Source organism: Colobus angolensis, unplaced genomic scaffold (assembly GCF_000951035.1).
Source record: "Colobus angolensis palliatus isolate OR3802 unplaced genomic scaffold, Cang.pa_1.0 Scaffold102, whole genome shotgun sequence".
Taxonomy (NCBI): Eukaryota; Metazoa; Chordata; class Mammalia; order Primates; family Cercopithecidae; genus Colobus; species Colobus angolensis.
This window is the reverse complement of record NW_012111142.1, coordinates 2,155,482-2,170,799: the sequence shown is the minus strand read 5'-3', so window position 1 is coordinate 2,170,799 and position 15,318 is coordinate 2,155,482. Positions and strand designations below refer to the sequence as shown.

Here is a 15,318-nt window from a genome sequence, read left to right as displayed (position 1 = left end):
GATAACCTGTTTTGCCTGTCTTTCCCTCTCCCACACCACTGCCCTTTCCCCTCCAATGCTTTAATCCTTTCTGAACCACAAACTCACCATGTGATAATTTGGCTTCTGAACCAACATCTATACTTGCAGGAAACTCACAACCTTTAGAGACAGTCTATTCTGTTTTCATAGAGCTCCAGTCATTAAAAATGACCCTCCTAAATTGAACTTGCACCAGTCATTACAGATTCTGTTTTCCAGGGTTACAGAGAACAAGTCTGATCCCTTATGTCCCTAACATCCTACAGGAATTTGAAGTCACCTCTTCTCTAAGTTAAAGATTCCTATATACGTCAGCTTTTCCTTAGATGAGCAGTTTGTTAAATGTGATTATGGTTTTGAGGTCTCTGTCTGACCAGTCCTTTGGGTGTGTTCCAGTTTGTCAGAGTCGTCTTTAATGTGGCATTTGGAGCTGAACATATTGATAGATTGCAGACAGTTTACTGTCACTTACCTTTTTCTCAACACTATACTTAGTGAGGTATAAGAAAAAAATAAGCTCTTTAGACAGCTATGTTATACATCTGAAGAACTTAGGTATACATTTTTCTTTGTTCTAAAGGACTGCATGTTGAAAATTATGAATTGCTTTTCTTTTCTTTTTTTTTAGTATTTTTTTTCAGTTTTCTCCTCACTTGGGTTTCTCAAGCTCTTTATATGCATTAATTAGCAGAAGTTTATATTTTTTCAATAAAGACTACCATTTTAAGAAGATTTTCTTACACATCACTACATTTCAGTTATTCTTTATGCTAGAAAATTTAGAGTATATAGATTGAGGAAAAAAATATTTCCTTGCTTTGAATATTTTTAATTTTTAAGTCCAAGTCAGAACAAAGAGAGAATGTTGGATACATCTGATTGATTAAATATGTGAATTTGTTAGAGAAAGTTAAGAGACTCCTTGGCAATACAGCAGTTGAAATTAGTCACAGCTGAAGGAACTGGAAAGGGCTGACTGTGTAAAGGACTTGTCCATAGTGGGGCAAGAACCTTGTGTTAATGAATTCTCAATCAGCGTTGGTGGAAGGGAGGCAGTTGATGGGTAGTTGTAAATCCTGATGGACTCATGTTTAAAATTATTTCCTTGTGTTTTCAGTTTTAATTGCTGATCTGCTGATTTACATACCTGCAGTGGTTTTGTACTGTTGTTGTTTAAAAGACATCTCAACTAAGAAAAAGGTAGGTTTTAAAGCAGCCTGACAGTTCATCTCTGAAATGTATTCTTTATTAGTCTAACTATTAAGTATAGACCTTAGGGAAGCCATGCTTTTGGAAAGAGAGTAATTAGGAATATTGTATGTCTATCAATTTTCACTTCAAAAACATCAACTTATCTTACAGTAATTATTTTAGTGTACTACTAAGATATACTGAATTTTGGAAGTTACGTAGTACTGGACTGCATGCCATGCTGAATTTGTTACTTAACTGGTAAAGCTGAATTTTGAGCTGGCTTGTGAGATTGACCAAACTGAAAGGCATTTGAAAAGTTGTTGTATATTCTCAATTCATAGTTATCAAATATTATTTTTGGTCATTTTAGATAGGTTAATGTTAGATTGACTTCTCCAATTTGTATATCTGGAAGTACTTCCTCTGACAAAACCTTTTAGTGATTTTTTTTTCCTTTCTATGGAAGTGTCCCATGTCACCTCCATGAAAACTTCATTGTCTAAAGAGTTGTTTTATAAAAATTGAATATTTTATAAAAAGAAAGTATAACACCTCTGGAAAAGGGGAACATTTGCTAATGTGTTAGATAAAAACCACGCTTTTACTCTGCTTGAATGTGTAACAGATTACTTTCTTATCTCACAATATTTTTCTTTACAGATTGCTAATGCGTTATGCATCTTGCTGTATCCAGGCCTTATTCTTATAGACTATGGACATTTTCAGTATCCTTTACTAATGTAGAAATGAAGTCAGTTGCATATTATGAAATCTAGACTCAATGTGTACAATGCTGTCATCTAGTAATGTCTTATTTGATAGTGTGCTTATATGAACTATTTCACAATAATATAAAAGAATCTCTTCACTAAGCTTTTATTTGAAGAGTAAAGTACAGACTTATTAAAAGTAGAATTGCTTTTTCATATTGTTTCGCTTGGGAACAGAATGTTGGTAAATGATTAGCTCTTTCTGGGGAGGTGGCAAAAGAGTGCCAAGTATGGTTATAGTCTTGTAATTCTAAAGTGTAAGATGTCTTTTATCCTTTGCAAATGCTGTCTGACATGAAAAAAGGAAAATGATCTCACAGTTTTATGAGTTTTAAAATATTTTTTCCTATCAGATAGTAGTAGCCAGAAGCTTCAGGAAACTAAAACTGAATAATCAAAATATGGCTTTTGTATGTGTATTTTTTGATGATTAAAATAAGGAACATTCAAACAAACAAAGCTTAGATTAGAGAATAAATTGATAAAAATCTGTATATATCTATCCAATTTGTCTTATAAGGTATCGAATATTATTACCTGTCTCCATCTCTCTTAAAGGAAAAAAAAGACGACATTACACAGCAACATGATTATTTAATTAATAGCTTTTCCTTTTGATGCCAGTCTTGTTTTAGTTATAATAAAACTAATAGGTATATCTGTCAAAGGACTTACAAATAAATGATATTCAAGTCTGTAGTTGTTTTTATCATATATTTTATATTCTGTCCACTTTACTAATTTAGTTTTTTAAAAATTTTGGCATTGCTTATGGGATCATGGCTATCAAATACTCTGATAATATCAAGAACAGTTATAGAAAAGGAAAAAAAGTTATTTACCAGAGTTTTAAAACTATATTTACTTTGAAATATGACACTCATACAGAAAACTATGCAAAATATAAATGTGCAGCTCAGTGAGTTGGCAAACTACCACTCACGTCAAGAAATAGAACATTACTAGTATCCAAAAACTACCCTTGTCCACCTCCCCATCCTTCTCCCTCCTCCTTTTCAAATGGTACCCCTGAACTAACTACTAACACTCTAGTTTTCCCCTTTTTTGAATTTTATATAAAAGAGACAACACAGTAAGTATTGTTTTGTGTTTGATGTTTTGGGCTAAACATTTTGTTTATAAGATGTATTCATGTAGTCGTGTGTAGCTGCAGTTTGTTAAAAATCTATGAAAGTGAATTCAGTATTCACTTTCATTGCTTTATGATATTCTATTGCATGAATACATGTGATTTCTATCCCTGAGAGAGTAATTTGGGTTGTTTCCCGGTTTGGGCTATGATGAATAATGCTGCCATGAACATCTTATAAATATCTCCTTGTACACATATAAACATTCCTCTTATGAGTGGAATTGTTGCGTTATAAGGTGTGCACATGTCCATTTTTAGATAATCCCAAATTGTTTTTAAGCAGTGTGTACCAATTAAGACTCTTATAACAATGGTGTAAGAGTTCCGGATGCTCTACATCTTTATCAACTGTCAATGGTTTTTGTTTTAGCCATTCTAGAAAACTTGTAGTAGTATGTCCCCTGTGATTTGAATTAAAGTCTGAAAGCTTTCAGGCATATGTTACCTTGTAAGGATACATTTTTTTCTTTTGAGATGGAGTTTCGCTCTTGTCCCCCATGCTGGAATGCAATGGCGTGATTTTGGCTCACTGCAACCTCCGCCTCCTGGGTTCAAGAGATACTCCTGCCTCATCCTCCCAAGTAGCTGGGATTATAGGCATGCGCCACCACGCCAAGTTAATTTTTGTATTTTTAGTAGAGATGGGGTTTCACTATGTTGGCCATGCTGGTCTCAAACTCCTGACCTCAAGTGATCCATCCATCTTGGCCTCCCAAAGTGCTGGGATTATAGGCATGAGCCACTGCACCCAGCTGTAAGGACACATTTTTAAATCATTATGTACCTTTCTCATTTGCAAAATGTGGATAATAGAAACCCTAACTTTGTAAGCTTAGTTTGAAAATTAAATGAATTAATATTTGTAAAACACTTAAGACAGTTCTTGGGAGATACTAAGCATTATATAGGCATTTGTTGCTGCTATTATCATTTTTATAATTTATTTGTGTGGTTCTGAAATTTTACAGTGATTTGTTTAGGTGTTTTTCACAATTGTTTTGGATATCCAAACTGTATATGGGTCCATACATTTTGAAGACTCATGTTCTTCTGTTCTGCTAAATTCTGTTACATTATTTCTTTGATGATTTTCTCACTTTTTTCTTTCTTGAGTGTATTAGTCAGATGTTAGATCTTTTGCATCTCTTTATCTTTTGTTTTATGGGTTGGATTATCTTGAATTTATCCCCAACACTTCTATCAAATTTCATTTGTTTTGTTAGGTGTGTTTTTAATTTCTAATTAGAATTTGCTACTTTTTTTTTTTTTGTAAAGTTCTTTACTGTTGTTCCCTGAGTGATTTTAATTCTTTCAGGGTCATTTAGTTTCCCTTTCATTTTTTTTTTTCTGTGATAGGTTTTCTATAAATGTTTATTTGATCCTAGTGTATCTGTTTTTATTTAAGAATAAGGCAAGAACACCTGCATATGACTTCTGTATATCATTGGTCCACAAGCTGGCCACCACACACTGAGATGCTTACATGTCAGAATGTGGAGGGGTTTGCATTATAGTGCTAACCTCTACACTGGCTGCCCTGGATAGTTTAGTTTATTTTTTCAGAAAAAAAGAATACACCCTCATTTGTTGCCTTGGGGTAAATGTTTGGCTGCCAGATAATCTTTGTGTGGGAATGGGGTAAGATTTGACTTCTACCTCTGGGGATTTTCAGTTCATCTCTTGTTTTCTTCTGCATATACTACTCAAACACTGTAACCTACTTGGTGTTTCCAAAGTTCTCTAGGGTCTTTCAGGGTGGATTGACTTCTTGCTACCCTGAGTTTCCTCTGTGTATACTCTAAGCTGTGGCTTCCTTCATTCTATTTTATTTGTTATCACTTCTGTCTTCCAGAAATATGTTGAAATCTTTATCTATTATAAGAGATCCTCCCGTTCTCTTTATGTCTGTGAATTTATACTTTTTGTTTGTTTGTTTTGTTTTCTTGCTCTCTTGCGCAAGCTAGAGTGCAGTGACATGATCATAGCTCATGGCAGCCTCAACTTCCTGGGCTCAAGCCGTCCTCCTGCCTCAGCTTCTCGAATAACTAGGACTCCAGGCTTGCACCACCACACTAAGATAATTAAAAATTTTTTTTGGTAGAGACGGGGTTTTGCCATGTTGCTCAGGTTGGTCTCAAACTCCTGGCTCAAGCAATCTTCCTGCCTTGGCCTTCCAAAGTGTTGGGTTTACAGGCGTGAGCCACCACTCCTGGTCGAATTTATACTTTTAAATTCCTTTTCTTATTACTTTAAGAGTCTCTCGGGAAGGAGAGGAGGTAAACATTAGTGCCTAGCTCACCATTTTGAACTGAAAATCTAATTGTGATATTGTTTTAATTAACGGTGTTGTTAGTTGCTAATTAACTACATATATTACTTTATACTATTAATACATATAATAGAGGAAGTGTAGTGATCTCAGTAAAGTTTTTTGTTAACTTGCTGTTGGAGCATTGTTTTATTCTCTAGATTTTGGTATGTTATAATAATATTGTGAAGTAATCTAACAGAAACAAAACTATGTTTTCAATCTTCAGAGCTCTTTTAAACCAAAACAAATCCGTTGCTGTTTAGCAGTAGATTTAATGTATTTGATGCTATTATACATAATTTCATGTTTATCACTTCAGTACTTTGAATTTCTATTGGGAAATAGCTTTCATTGTATATGTTATTTTAAAATCACATAAGAGATATGCTATGAGCTTGCATTTCATAGAGCGTATCTCTTACGTGATTTGCTTTTTAAAAGCTCTATCTTTTTAAAAGATTATTAAGGTAATTTCCTTGACACAGGAACATATATAATTCTGTGAGTCTTGGCTTTGCTTTGTGGGGTGTTCTTGGAGTATCTTGTGACTGGGACCTGCTAGGGTCACTGGCATTTTGCTTAGCTATAAATTATAAACAGATGGAACTTTACCACTCCTTGCCATTTTTTTGCTTTTTACTTGGCAAGTGTTTTAAAAAAGGCCTCAAAGGAAAGGGGTGAGTGACTTTTAAACACCAGAATCCAAAACTTTACTTCAGATAATGTTTTTGGCATAGTTACTTGGAGTAAGGTGATTTTTCACCTTGCCTTTTGGTGATTTCTTATAAATACTTTGGCTATAGGGTATGTGGGAAGAGAGAGATTAAGTCATGTTCTGTGTTTTCTTTTAAATTTTCCTAACTAGAGAAATATTTCAATTCATGCATATTTACTGGTAGTGTGTATTGGCTAGTTAGAACTTTGCTGTAGGGTTTTATTGCTTTAGAGCTTACTACATTATATACTTATTAGAAATACATCCCCATTTGATATTTTTCTTCATGAGTGCATTCCCTTATTCCTATACGAATGATATCTAACATAAATGTTAATTAGGATGGTGGTAACAGTCCTTTTGTTGAAGTGCACATCTTAGCTGTTGTGAATTTTTTTTTACCTCTGATTTGAGCAGACTCCCATCTTAAGCCTATATTGGTAACATAGATTTGGCATTACTATATGTTTGCATGTATTATGTTCAGTGAGACTCAGGTTGATTTTGCAGAATTACTAACCTTTCCCTATCTTACTGCCTACCTTTGTTTTTGTTTTAGGTTTGTGTTGCTAGTTAAGCTAGCTTGTACTGTTGTGGCTTCCTTCATTCTCTGCTGGCTGCCATTCTTTACAGAAAGGGAACAAACCCTGCAGGTTCTAAGAAGACTCTTCCCGGTTGATCGTGGATTATTTGAGGCATGTTTAAAAACTTTCCTCTCCTTTCTGTTACTATACCTTACCTGTGACCTTTAGGGGTTTCATGTAGAAGACACAAGGAATAGGAACTTCACCTACTTTCCTCCTGTAATCATTCCTTGCCAGTTATTGCTTGATTGATTAATTGGTTGATTGAGACAGGATCTTGCTGTTGCCCAGGCTGGAGCACCGTGGCTATTCACCGGGGCAACCATGGTGCACTACAGCCTTGAACTCCTGGGCTCAAGTGATTCTCCTGCCTTTGCCTCCTAAGTAGCTGGGACAACAGGGTGTGTGCACCTTGCCAGTTATTTAATCCATTATATTACCCCTAGCTCAGCTGGCATTTTTTAGTACATTACATCAACAGGTAATATTTATGCCATCATCAGATCCATAATTCAATTATATGTTTTTGTAATGAAATAGGGTTTGTAATGAAAGACAGAATGAGAAGTTTCAGCTACAATTTTAACAGCTGTGTAGTTTTTTGGTTTATATTCTCTTTTCAGTCTTAGGAAATTATTTGTAAAACTAATAATCATGTTTGCTTCAGGAAGATCTCATAATTTCTTGTGAGATATGTAACGTTCATCCATAGTAATTTTTAATGAGACTCTTTCATTTCATTTCATTTAATGCTAGTTTAATCACTCTTGTTAAACTTTTATTATGTGAATAATTTGATCATTTAGATTTGGTAATTAAATTAAACAAACCATTTTTCTGAAACAAAAAGGCCTTTTAATAACGTTAGACAGAAACAACATATTTATAGATAATTTGCTAACATTTCTTTTAAAAAGAATTTTGAAAGCATATCTTCATAAGTTTTGAATATATAAATTTCTATAGAATATCTTTCAATGGACTTATAGGAAGATGGAAGCAGCATTTTGAAAGCGACTAAGATGGGAGTTTGGTGTTGTAAACGTGTGACTGGATGTCAGAAGGATGATGGTAGTGATGATAATAATTATTATTGTTATAACCACCACTTAGCAGGTGCCAGACATTTCCATGTGATTTTATTTGATCTTTACAGTAGCTTTGTGGTAGCTATTGTCCCCACTTTACAGATTAGAAAACTGAGGTCAAAGATTCCTGTAACTAGCATGTAGCAGAACTGTGATTTGAACTTTGAAAATTGTTTTCCTAACCTGTTCTTTATATAACCTCTAACACTTACATAAGGAAAAGTTTAACTCTATGTAAGCTGCCTAATTATTTGCCTTACCTTCTATTTCAGAAATGGCATTTATCATGATAATTATAAAAATGAGTATCAGACATGTTTGATGGTGTTGCCAGTCTCTTCCATTCACTTCTTGCTTGCCTTCAAAATCTGAAGAGCATTTTCTTTGATCCAGCAGAGGAAAGTGGGATGGTATAGTTGTCAGTGATAGTTACTTTTTTGATGTTAAGTCTGCACAGCTGTAAGTCAAGCAGCTGTGTAGAGAATGATTTCACCAGCATGAGAGCTGTAGTTACAAACTTAATTTTGAAAGTGATCCTAGCCCAACTGCTAATGTCTTTAGACTTTTTGATTTATTAGCAATTAGCTCTGGTCATTGCTAGTAGCTAGCAGGTTACTCTTAAGTAAATTCAGTTGTGTGATAAAAATGGGTCAAATGTAATATATATTCTATAAATTACAGAAAAAAAGTTTCTTAGAAAAATTTCCAAAGATGAATGAAAAAAAGTTTCTTAGAAAAATTTCCAAAGGTGAATGACTTTAGTATTCAGGGATAGTGCATTACTCTTTGAAAACTATTAAGTATTTGGGAATGTCTGGATTATGGTGGGCCATTGCTTTTGATCAACTGCCCTGCACAAAAATGAAAAATGCTTGAGACAGTGTGCGCATATATGTTCCTGGAGGATTTAATCTATTTAGTTATAATTGTGACTAAAAGTTTCACGTCTCAAAAAATTTATTAGCGATTATGGGCTGTACTTCATAGGTTTTAATACTTCTTTCAATTACACCAGAATGTAAAGCTAACACATCTCTTTTAAGGATAAAGTAGCCAATATTTGGTGCAGTTTCAATGTCTTTCTGAAGATTAGGGATATTTTGCCACGTCACATCCAATTAATAATGAGGTAAGAGAAACAAAGTTTGTATGTAGTATTTTATAAGTTACTCTTTAAAAGCATTATGGTATTATTTCATTTATTTGGCATCATTAGGGAATGAGGTATTTTTCTGTTTCTCTTTTTTTTATTCTTTTGAGATGGAGTCTGGCTCTTTTGAGATAGAGTGCAGTGGCTTGATCTCGGTCACTGCAACCTCTGCCTCCTGGGTTCAAGTGATTCTCCTGCCTCAGCCTCCAGAGTAGCTGGGATTACAGGCGCCGGCCACCGTGGCCAGCTAATTTTTGTATTTTAGTAGAGATGAGGTTTCATCATTTCGGCCAGGCTGGTCTTGAACTCCTGACCTCAGGTGATCCACCCACCTCGGCCTCCCAAAGTGCTGGGATTACAGGCGTGAGCCACTGCACCCAGCCAAGGTGTTTTTCTTTAGTGGATTTTCCATGTAACTTAGACCTATTGCTCTGTACAATAAAACCCTTCAACTTGAATTATTTTTATGTGAAAGTTTTTCTGAATTGTTACCTTGTTCTCTCCTTGAACAGAGAGTACCTTAAATACGATTAATATTATTTTGAAGAGTCTTGATATTCAGTGTATATCAGTCAGGATCAGTCAAAGAAGTAGGAGTAGGAGATCACTGCGTAGTGTGTGTGTGTGAATTTATGACAAGGAATTGGCTTGTACAGTAGTAGGGGCTAGTCACAAGGCAGCCAGTCAGGAGGGAATATCTAGGGGGAAGGAAGAGCAATTAAGACCCAGATGCTATTAGGGAAGGCCTCAGCCGACTTTTAAAGGGCTAATTTAAATTAAGTTAGGTGCCTCAGGACAAGCTCCCTTTTGATTAATTTAAAATAAACTGAGTAGGGGTTTTACATCTGCAAAATTCTTTCACAGCAGACTAGTGTTCAGATAACTGGGAGATGAGATGGGTGTGGCCTCTCTGTCTTCCAAATCTTATGAGAATTTCCCTTGTAGCCCACCCTAACAAAGGCATACAGGAAGGGAATTCTGCGGACATTAGTTCAGCCTAGCCAAGTTGACAAGTCAAAACCTACAAGTGGGAAAATCAGTTATTGTATTCAGTTATATACTTGTTTTCAGGGCTTTCAGGGGCTATTTCCCATAGTACTAAATGGTTCCAGGCCACTTTGCTTGTTGAGTCTGTCTGCTTTTTGTAGTTCTTTTTCCTCACACCCATTAGCCATCATTAGGAAAAGCTCTAGTAGCTTCCTGCTTCCTTTCCACCTTGTTCTTTATGATTTACCATGGGCTTGAAAATCAGATAATCAACTTTTGTGAAATGATAGCTAGAGAGAGACTCTTTTGTGAGTAAAGTTTATGAATGTTTGTGTTACAGATATAGCATTATCTCTTATACTTCATTATGTTTTCTTATTTAGAGTGTTTGATAATTGACCTTCAACTATGTATCTTTGTATATTTTCTATGCATGATATTAAATACTAAAATAACAGAAGCAATACTTAGGTTTATCATGTTTGGTCTATATTATGTAATCATTTATTTTTAAAGTATATATATTTATTAATGTGTAGATTTTATATATATGTTATTTCATCTTTAATAAATAAAAGTATAGTTTGAAATCAATTTAAGTTGATAAATAATATGATCCTTATATTTAAAAAATATTTCCTTATTTAAGCTAGATTTATACCTCTACAAAGAAGACAAATATTTGATTTTTATTAATTTTTTTAGCTTTTGTTTTACATTTTTGAGCCTGCTTCCTGCATGCATAAAATTAATACTTCAGCCCTCTTCCAAAGGATTCAAATTTACACTGGTAAGTTTTTCATTACTTTAGTTACTTAATTCTTGCCACAACTGATGTTTTAAAAATTAATTTCTTACCCTGAACAGGATTTATGGGGCTGGGAAACAAGACATTCGTTTGTTTGGCAGACATTTATTGGATGTTTCCCATACTTAGCTTCTGTGTGGGACACAAAGCTAAGCAATCAATAGTCTTTCCGTTCATTCAACTATTTAATTTGTTTTGTATTAGTTAATGAGGGACTACAAAGTAGAAAACAGTGGCAACGAACTTAAGTAGCTTAAATAGTTATGCTATAAAACAGATGGTATTAAGTTCTATCAGGTACAAATGAAGTCCTAAGATGGTGTGGGAAAAGGAGATATTATCTTGGGGGCAGATTTTAGAATGCTGGTTAGGGCAAGAGGGATTTGAGCCCAAATTTGAAAGTGGGGCAAGCTTAGAACAGCAGGTTTTATAGCAGAAGAGAAGTTCAAAACAGCAGGAAGAAATTGAAGGTCCAGAGGTGGGAAAGGACACAGGATATTCTGGGAATAGCTATTAAACAGTATAAGTTGTGTGAGTTTTATGTATAGGTGTTGAGAGTAGGAGAGGATATGGTGAAAGATAAGGGTAAAAATTGACCAAATTATTGAAGACCTTGAATATCTTGATTGAAAAGGTTTGGAGTTTGATTTATGTGCAAGAGAAACTAAAAAATATTTTTGAGAAGGGGAGGGGGCAGATCTCTGTTTTAGGAAGATGACTTGTGTCAGTTTGAAGATGGACTAGGTGCATTTTCTATAGTTTAGGATTTTTCTGAGTAGCTTTACAAAGTCTTCTTGGTTGTGTTTCTGTGGCATTTAAAATTTTGTTCCTGTGTGCTATGGTCTATAAAATGACGTTTAAAAAATACCTTTTAAACTATCAAGAACAGTTAGTTTATGAAAACAGTAAGTCCTAGTGGACTTACATGAGGCAACATTTAGAGATTAGAGTTCCAAGTCTGGGACTGCCACTTAAGTACATTGGATAAAAACAAGCCAGAAAAGAACATAACAGTGAAATACTTCAAAAGTGCGTCTCATTACCACAATGCAAAAAGGATAGTTTTATGTTCGTCTTTTCTTTTTAATTATCTTTTTATGGATGATTTGTGTTGTTTGATTCTGTGAATGGACTCTGAGCATACCAAGTCATCTGTTGTTAATATTCTGTTGGGTAGTTAGAACAGAATGGATATGGTGTGATGCTCTGATGTCTTCAGTAGGCTTAACCTGAAATAGCTTTCAAGCTTGTGATAGGTTGTTGTTTTTCTAGGAAATAGAATGCTAAATAAATGTATATTTCAAAGATAATGGAATAGAATTTCAGAGTTTGAGTAACTTTAGCAGTGTTAGAGATGATTACTTTTAGGATTATAAGCCAGAAAAAACATTTTCTTTTCCTAATTTTCTAATTTTTTTCAGTTTGGTATGTTTTAAAAGAAGCCGTTGTGTTAAAACTTTTTAAATGTAAGATTTCTGTGATTTTGTTTTTGTTAATCATGCTTTGAATTCTTATTGTATACTTCTGAGAGTTTTAAGAACATTTTCCATTGTAATTATTTTTAAAGTATTTTCCTTTCAATCATGTTTGCCTGAATTATATTTCAATATAAATCTATAATTGAGGTAACTGATAGCATGAATACTGGTATATGTATAGCAGCAAAAGGATTTATATTTAATTTTTCAGGTATTGAGTGCCCTCTCATATTTCAGGTCCTCCTCTAGGTACTGGCATGTAAAGGAATGACAGATGACATCCCTGCTCTTTTACTTGGGGCCTTCCGTGCTAATGGCAGGAGATGGACAATAAACAAAATAAATTCATTAACAAGAAAGCATCTGGGAGTAACGAGTGCTATGAAGAAAGTAGTGTTGGCCGGGTGTGGTGGCTCACACCTGTAATCCAGCACTTTGGGAGGCCGAGGCGGGTGGATCACCTGAGGTCAGGAGTTCAAGACCAGACTGACCAACATGGAGAAACCTTGTCTCTACTAAAAATACAAAATTAGCCAGGCATGGTGGTGCACACCTATAATCCCAGCTACTGGGAGGCTAAGGCAGGAGAATCGCTTGAACCTGGGAGGCGGAGGTTGCAGTGAGCGAGATTGGTGCCATTGCACTCCAGCCTGGGCAACAAGAGCGAAACTCATCTCAAAAAAAAAAAAAAAAAAAAGTGAATAGTGTTATGTGAAAAGAGAGCTGACTGAATGGGGTTAGGGGACACTTAGATTGAGTAAAGGAAACCTTTCTAGAGAAGTGACATTTGAGCCAAGAAGTAAATGACCAACCAGAAGGAGCCAATCACAAAAAGATCTGGGCCCTGACTTGATAGAATCTTATTTTTCCTTAAGGCAGGAACACATTTGGCAAAAGGAGAGGAATGAAGTGGCTGCTGTAAAATGAGTGAGGGAGATACAAGAGATGAGTTGGAAGAGGAAGGCAGGAACCAGATCTTGTAGGCATTGGGATTTTTTTTCTAAGTATAATAGGAAGCTATTGGAGGATTTTAAACAGGAAAATTACATGATCTGATATGGTAGCTGTTTGGAGAATGAACTATCAAGAGGCAGGAGTATTACCAATTAGGAGATTATTGCACTACTACAAAGATGGAGGGTGGCTTCGACCACTCCTCTGCCACCCTTAGCAGAGGGGAATGGAGAGAAATGGATGGATATTGTGTTTAGGAGGTGCTGTGGAAAGCATTTGCTGATGGGTTAGATGTGTAGCATGGATAAGATTCAAGGTTTTTGCTTGAGCAACTGGATAGTTATCCATATCTAATTTGCAGCATATAAACTTCTCAAAATAGATAATTTTTTATTTAAAACTCCAAATAGCACATGATTAATTTATAAAACATTAATATATTCTATTGAAGTGCATGTTTTAAAACACCAAAATAGATTTGTTTTACCAGTTTTAGGTTCTGACCTTCTTCTCTTTCATGCTTTTAAATTTAAGTTGTCCGAGATTCCAAGGGAGGATGAATATATGATTGTTGTGTCTAAGATATTTACTAGTTCTATTTATTAATAACTGAGTTATAATGAACTTAGATGGTTAAATAAAGCTTTATAATCATTGTTTTTGAAAAATTATTTCAAGTTTTAAATTTGATTAAAATATGCATACTAGTGTTGCTTGTATTTTACTTCTAAATAGAAGCTTTAATAAACTTTCAACTTTCATTTGAAATGATTTTTATTTAGATTCATAATTGATATGCTATTTCACAAGTTGTTATATCTCATTTTCTCCCCTTTTTTCTTAAAGGTTAGCTGTGCACTATCATTCTTTTTATTTTCTTTCCAAGTACATGAAAAATCCATTCTCTTGGTATCATTGTAAGTAGAAACGTTTGAAGTATATGTTTATTATATGTTTTATCATATAACTTTATAATTTACATACAAATATACATTTGAATGCAAAACAAAACTGCACAAATGTTATATCTTTGCATAAAATGATTTCATAGTCATGTTTTTTCCCAGAATTTTTGATTTTCTTTATAAAATGTATTTTAAACTGAAAAATTTTGGTAGAATATTATTGACATAATTTTAATTTCTTCCTGTTCCTTCAGTTATATTTTCTATATGCTAATAAAAAATATAGCCTTCAAAGAGGTTTTCGTCAGATTGGAGCCTGTTTGTCATCTTTGCTTTTTTCATTTCATTGATTTCCATATCTATTCAGTAGTCTTCTTCTTTCCATTTACTTCCATGGGGTCTTTTATATGTTGCCTTCTTTCTCTTTTTTGCCACAAACTTAGTTTAGACCCTACTGGCAATCTGTAATCAGACTACTTTGTTTTAGAAGCATTAAATTTTTTTCCTGGTGTTCATAGACAGCAGTGGATGACAGCTGGGAGTATGATATCCTAATGTTAAAATAGTATTTGCATAAAACCCTTTGGAATTCTGAAATCCTCCTCTAGGTCAGTCCCAACCCACTACTGCTCTACCCCTCACCCTATGTTCACTAGAATCCTGTGGAAGATACGTGTACAGAATGACCAATGACCAATGGCAGGCAGTATTGCTTTTACTAGGTGGAGCTTCGGACTAAAACCTTAGTGCAGAGCTGGGCTGCCCTGTGTGGAAGGCTTCCTGCCTCTAAATAAAACAGTCTCATATCATTGTAGACTGGGAAGACTGCTTAATGCCATCCCCCAAGGCCCAAACCTGTAGAGCTTACCACTATTCTATGAGGCTAGGCTGACCCTACACAAATCACTGGTACCAGGGGATGAAACTGTGGAGAGGCATTACTTTCAAACATGTATTAATATATTTCCCCAGAATTTATGCTCATAGAAAGACAGCTCATTCAGGGCTTATAGTATGACTAGATTAGTTCTGAGACACTGAACTTCTAGGGGTTCATTTTCTACAAATGCACCTAGATTATTTGTAACGGTGCATGGCTTTAATCTATTTTTGGTAAATGGTTTTACAGTTTGCATTAAAAGTTCCTTTTGGGCCAGGCATGGTGGCTCAAGCCTGTAATCCCAGCACTTTGGGAGGCCG

General features: G+C 34.8%; 1 protein-coding gene across 1 annotated transcript in view; it reads left to right on the top strand.

Annotated features, from left to right (window-relative positions):
- Nucleotides 1-15,318, top strand: part of ALG6 (ALG6, alpha-1,3-glucosyltransferase) — a 68,082-nt gene that overhangs the window by 35,973 nt on the left and 16,791 nt on the right. The window contains exons 6-12 of the mRNA XM_011940949.1: nucleotides 1,139-1,221; nucleotides 1,876-1,940; nucleotides 5,935-6,126; nucleotides 6,724-6,859; nucleotides 8,880-8,965; nucleotides 10,679-10,763; nucleotides 14,060-14,130. Coding sequence (XP_011796339.1) covers nucleotides 1,139-1,221; nucleotides 1,876-1,940; nucleotides 5,935-6,126; nucleotides 6,724-6,859; nucleotides 8,880-8,965; nucleotides 10,679-10,763; nucleotides 14,060-14,130 — 718 coding nt within the window. The remainder of the gene's footprint in view (nucleotides 1-1,138; nucleotides 1,222-1,875; nucleotides 1,941-5,934; nucleotides 6,127-6,723; nucleotides 6,860-8,879; nucleotides 8,966-10,678; nucleotides 10,764-14,059; nucleotides 14,131-15,318) is intronic.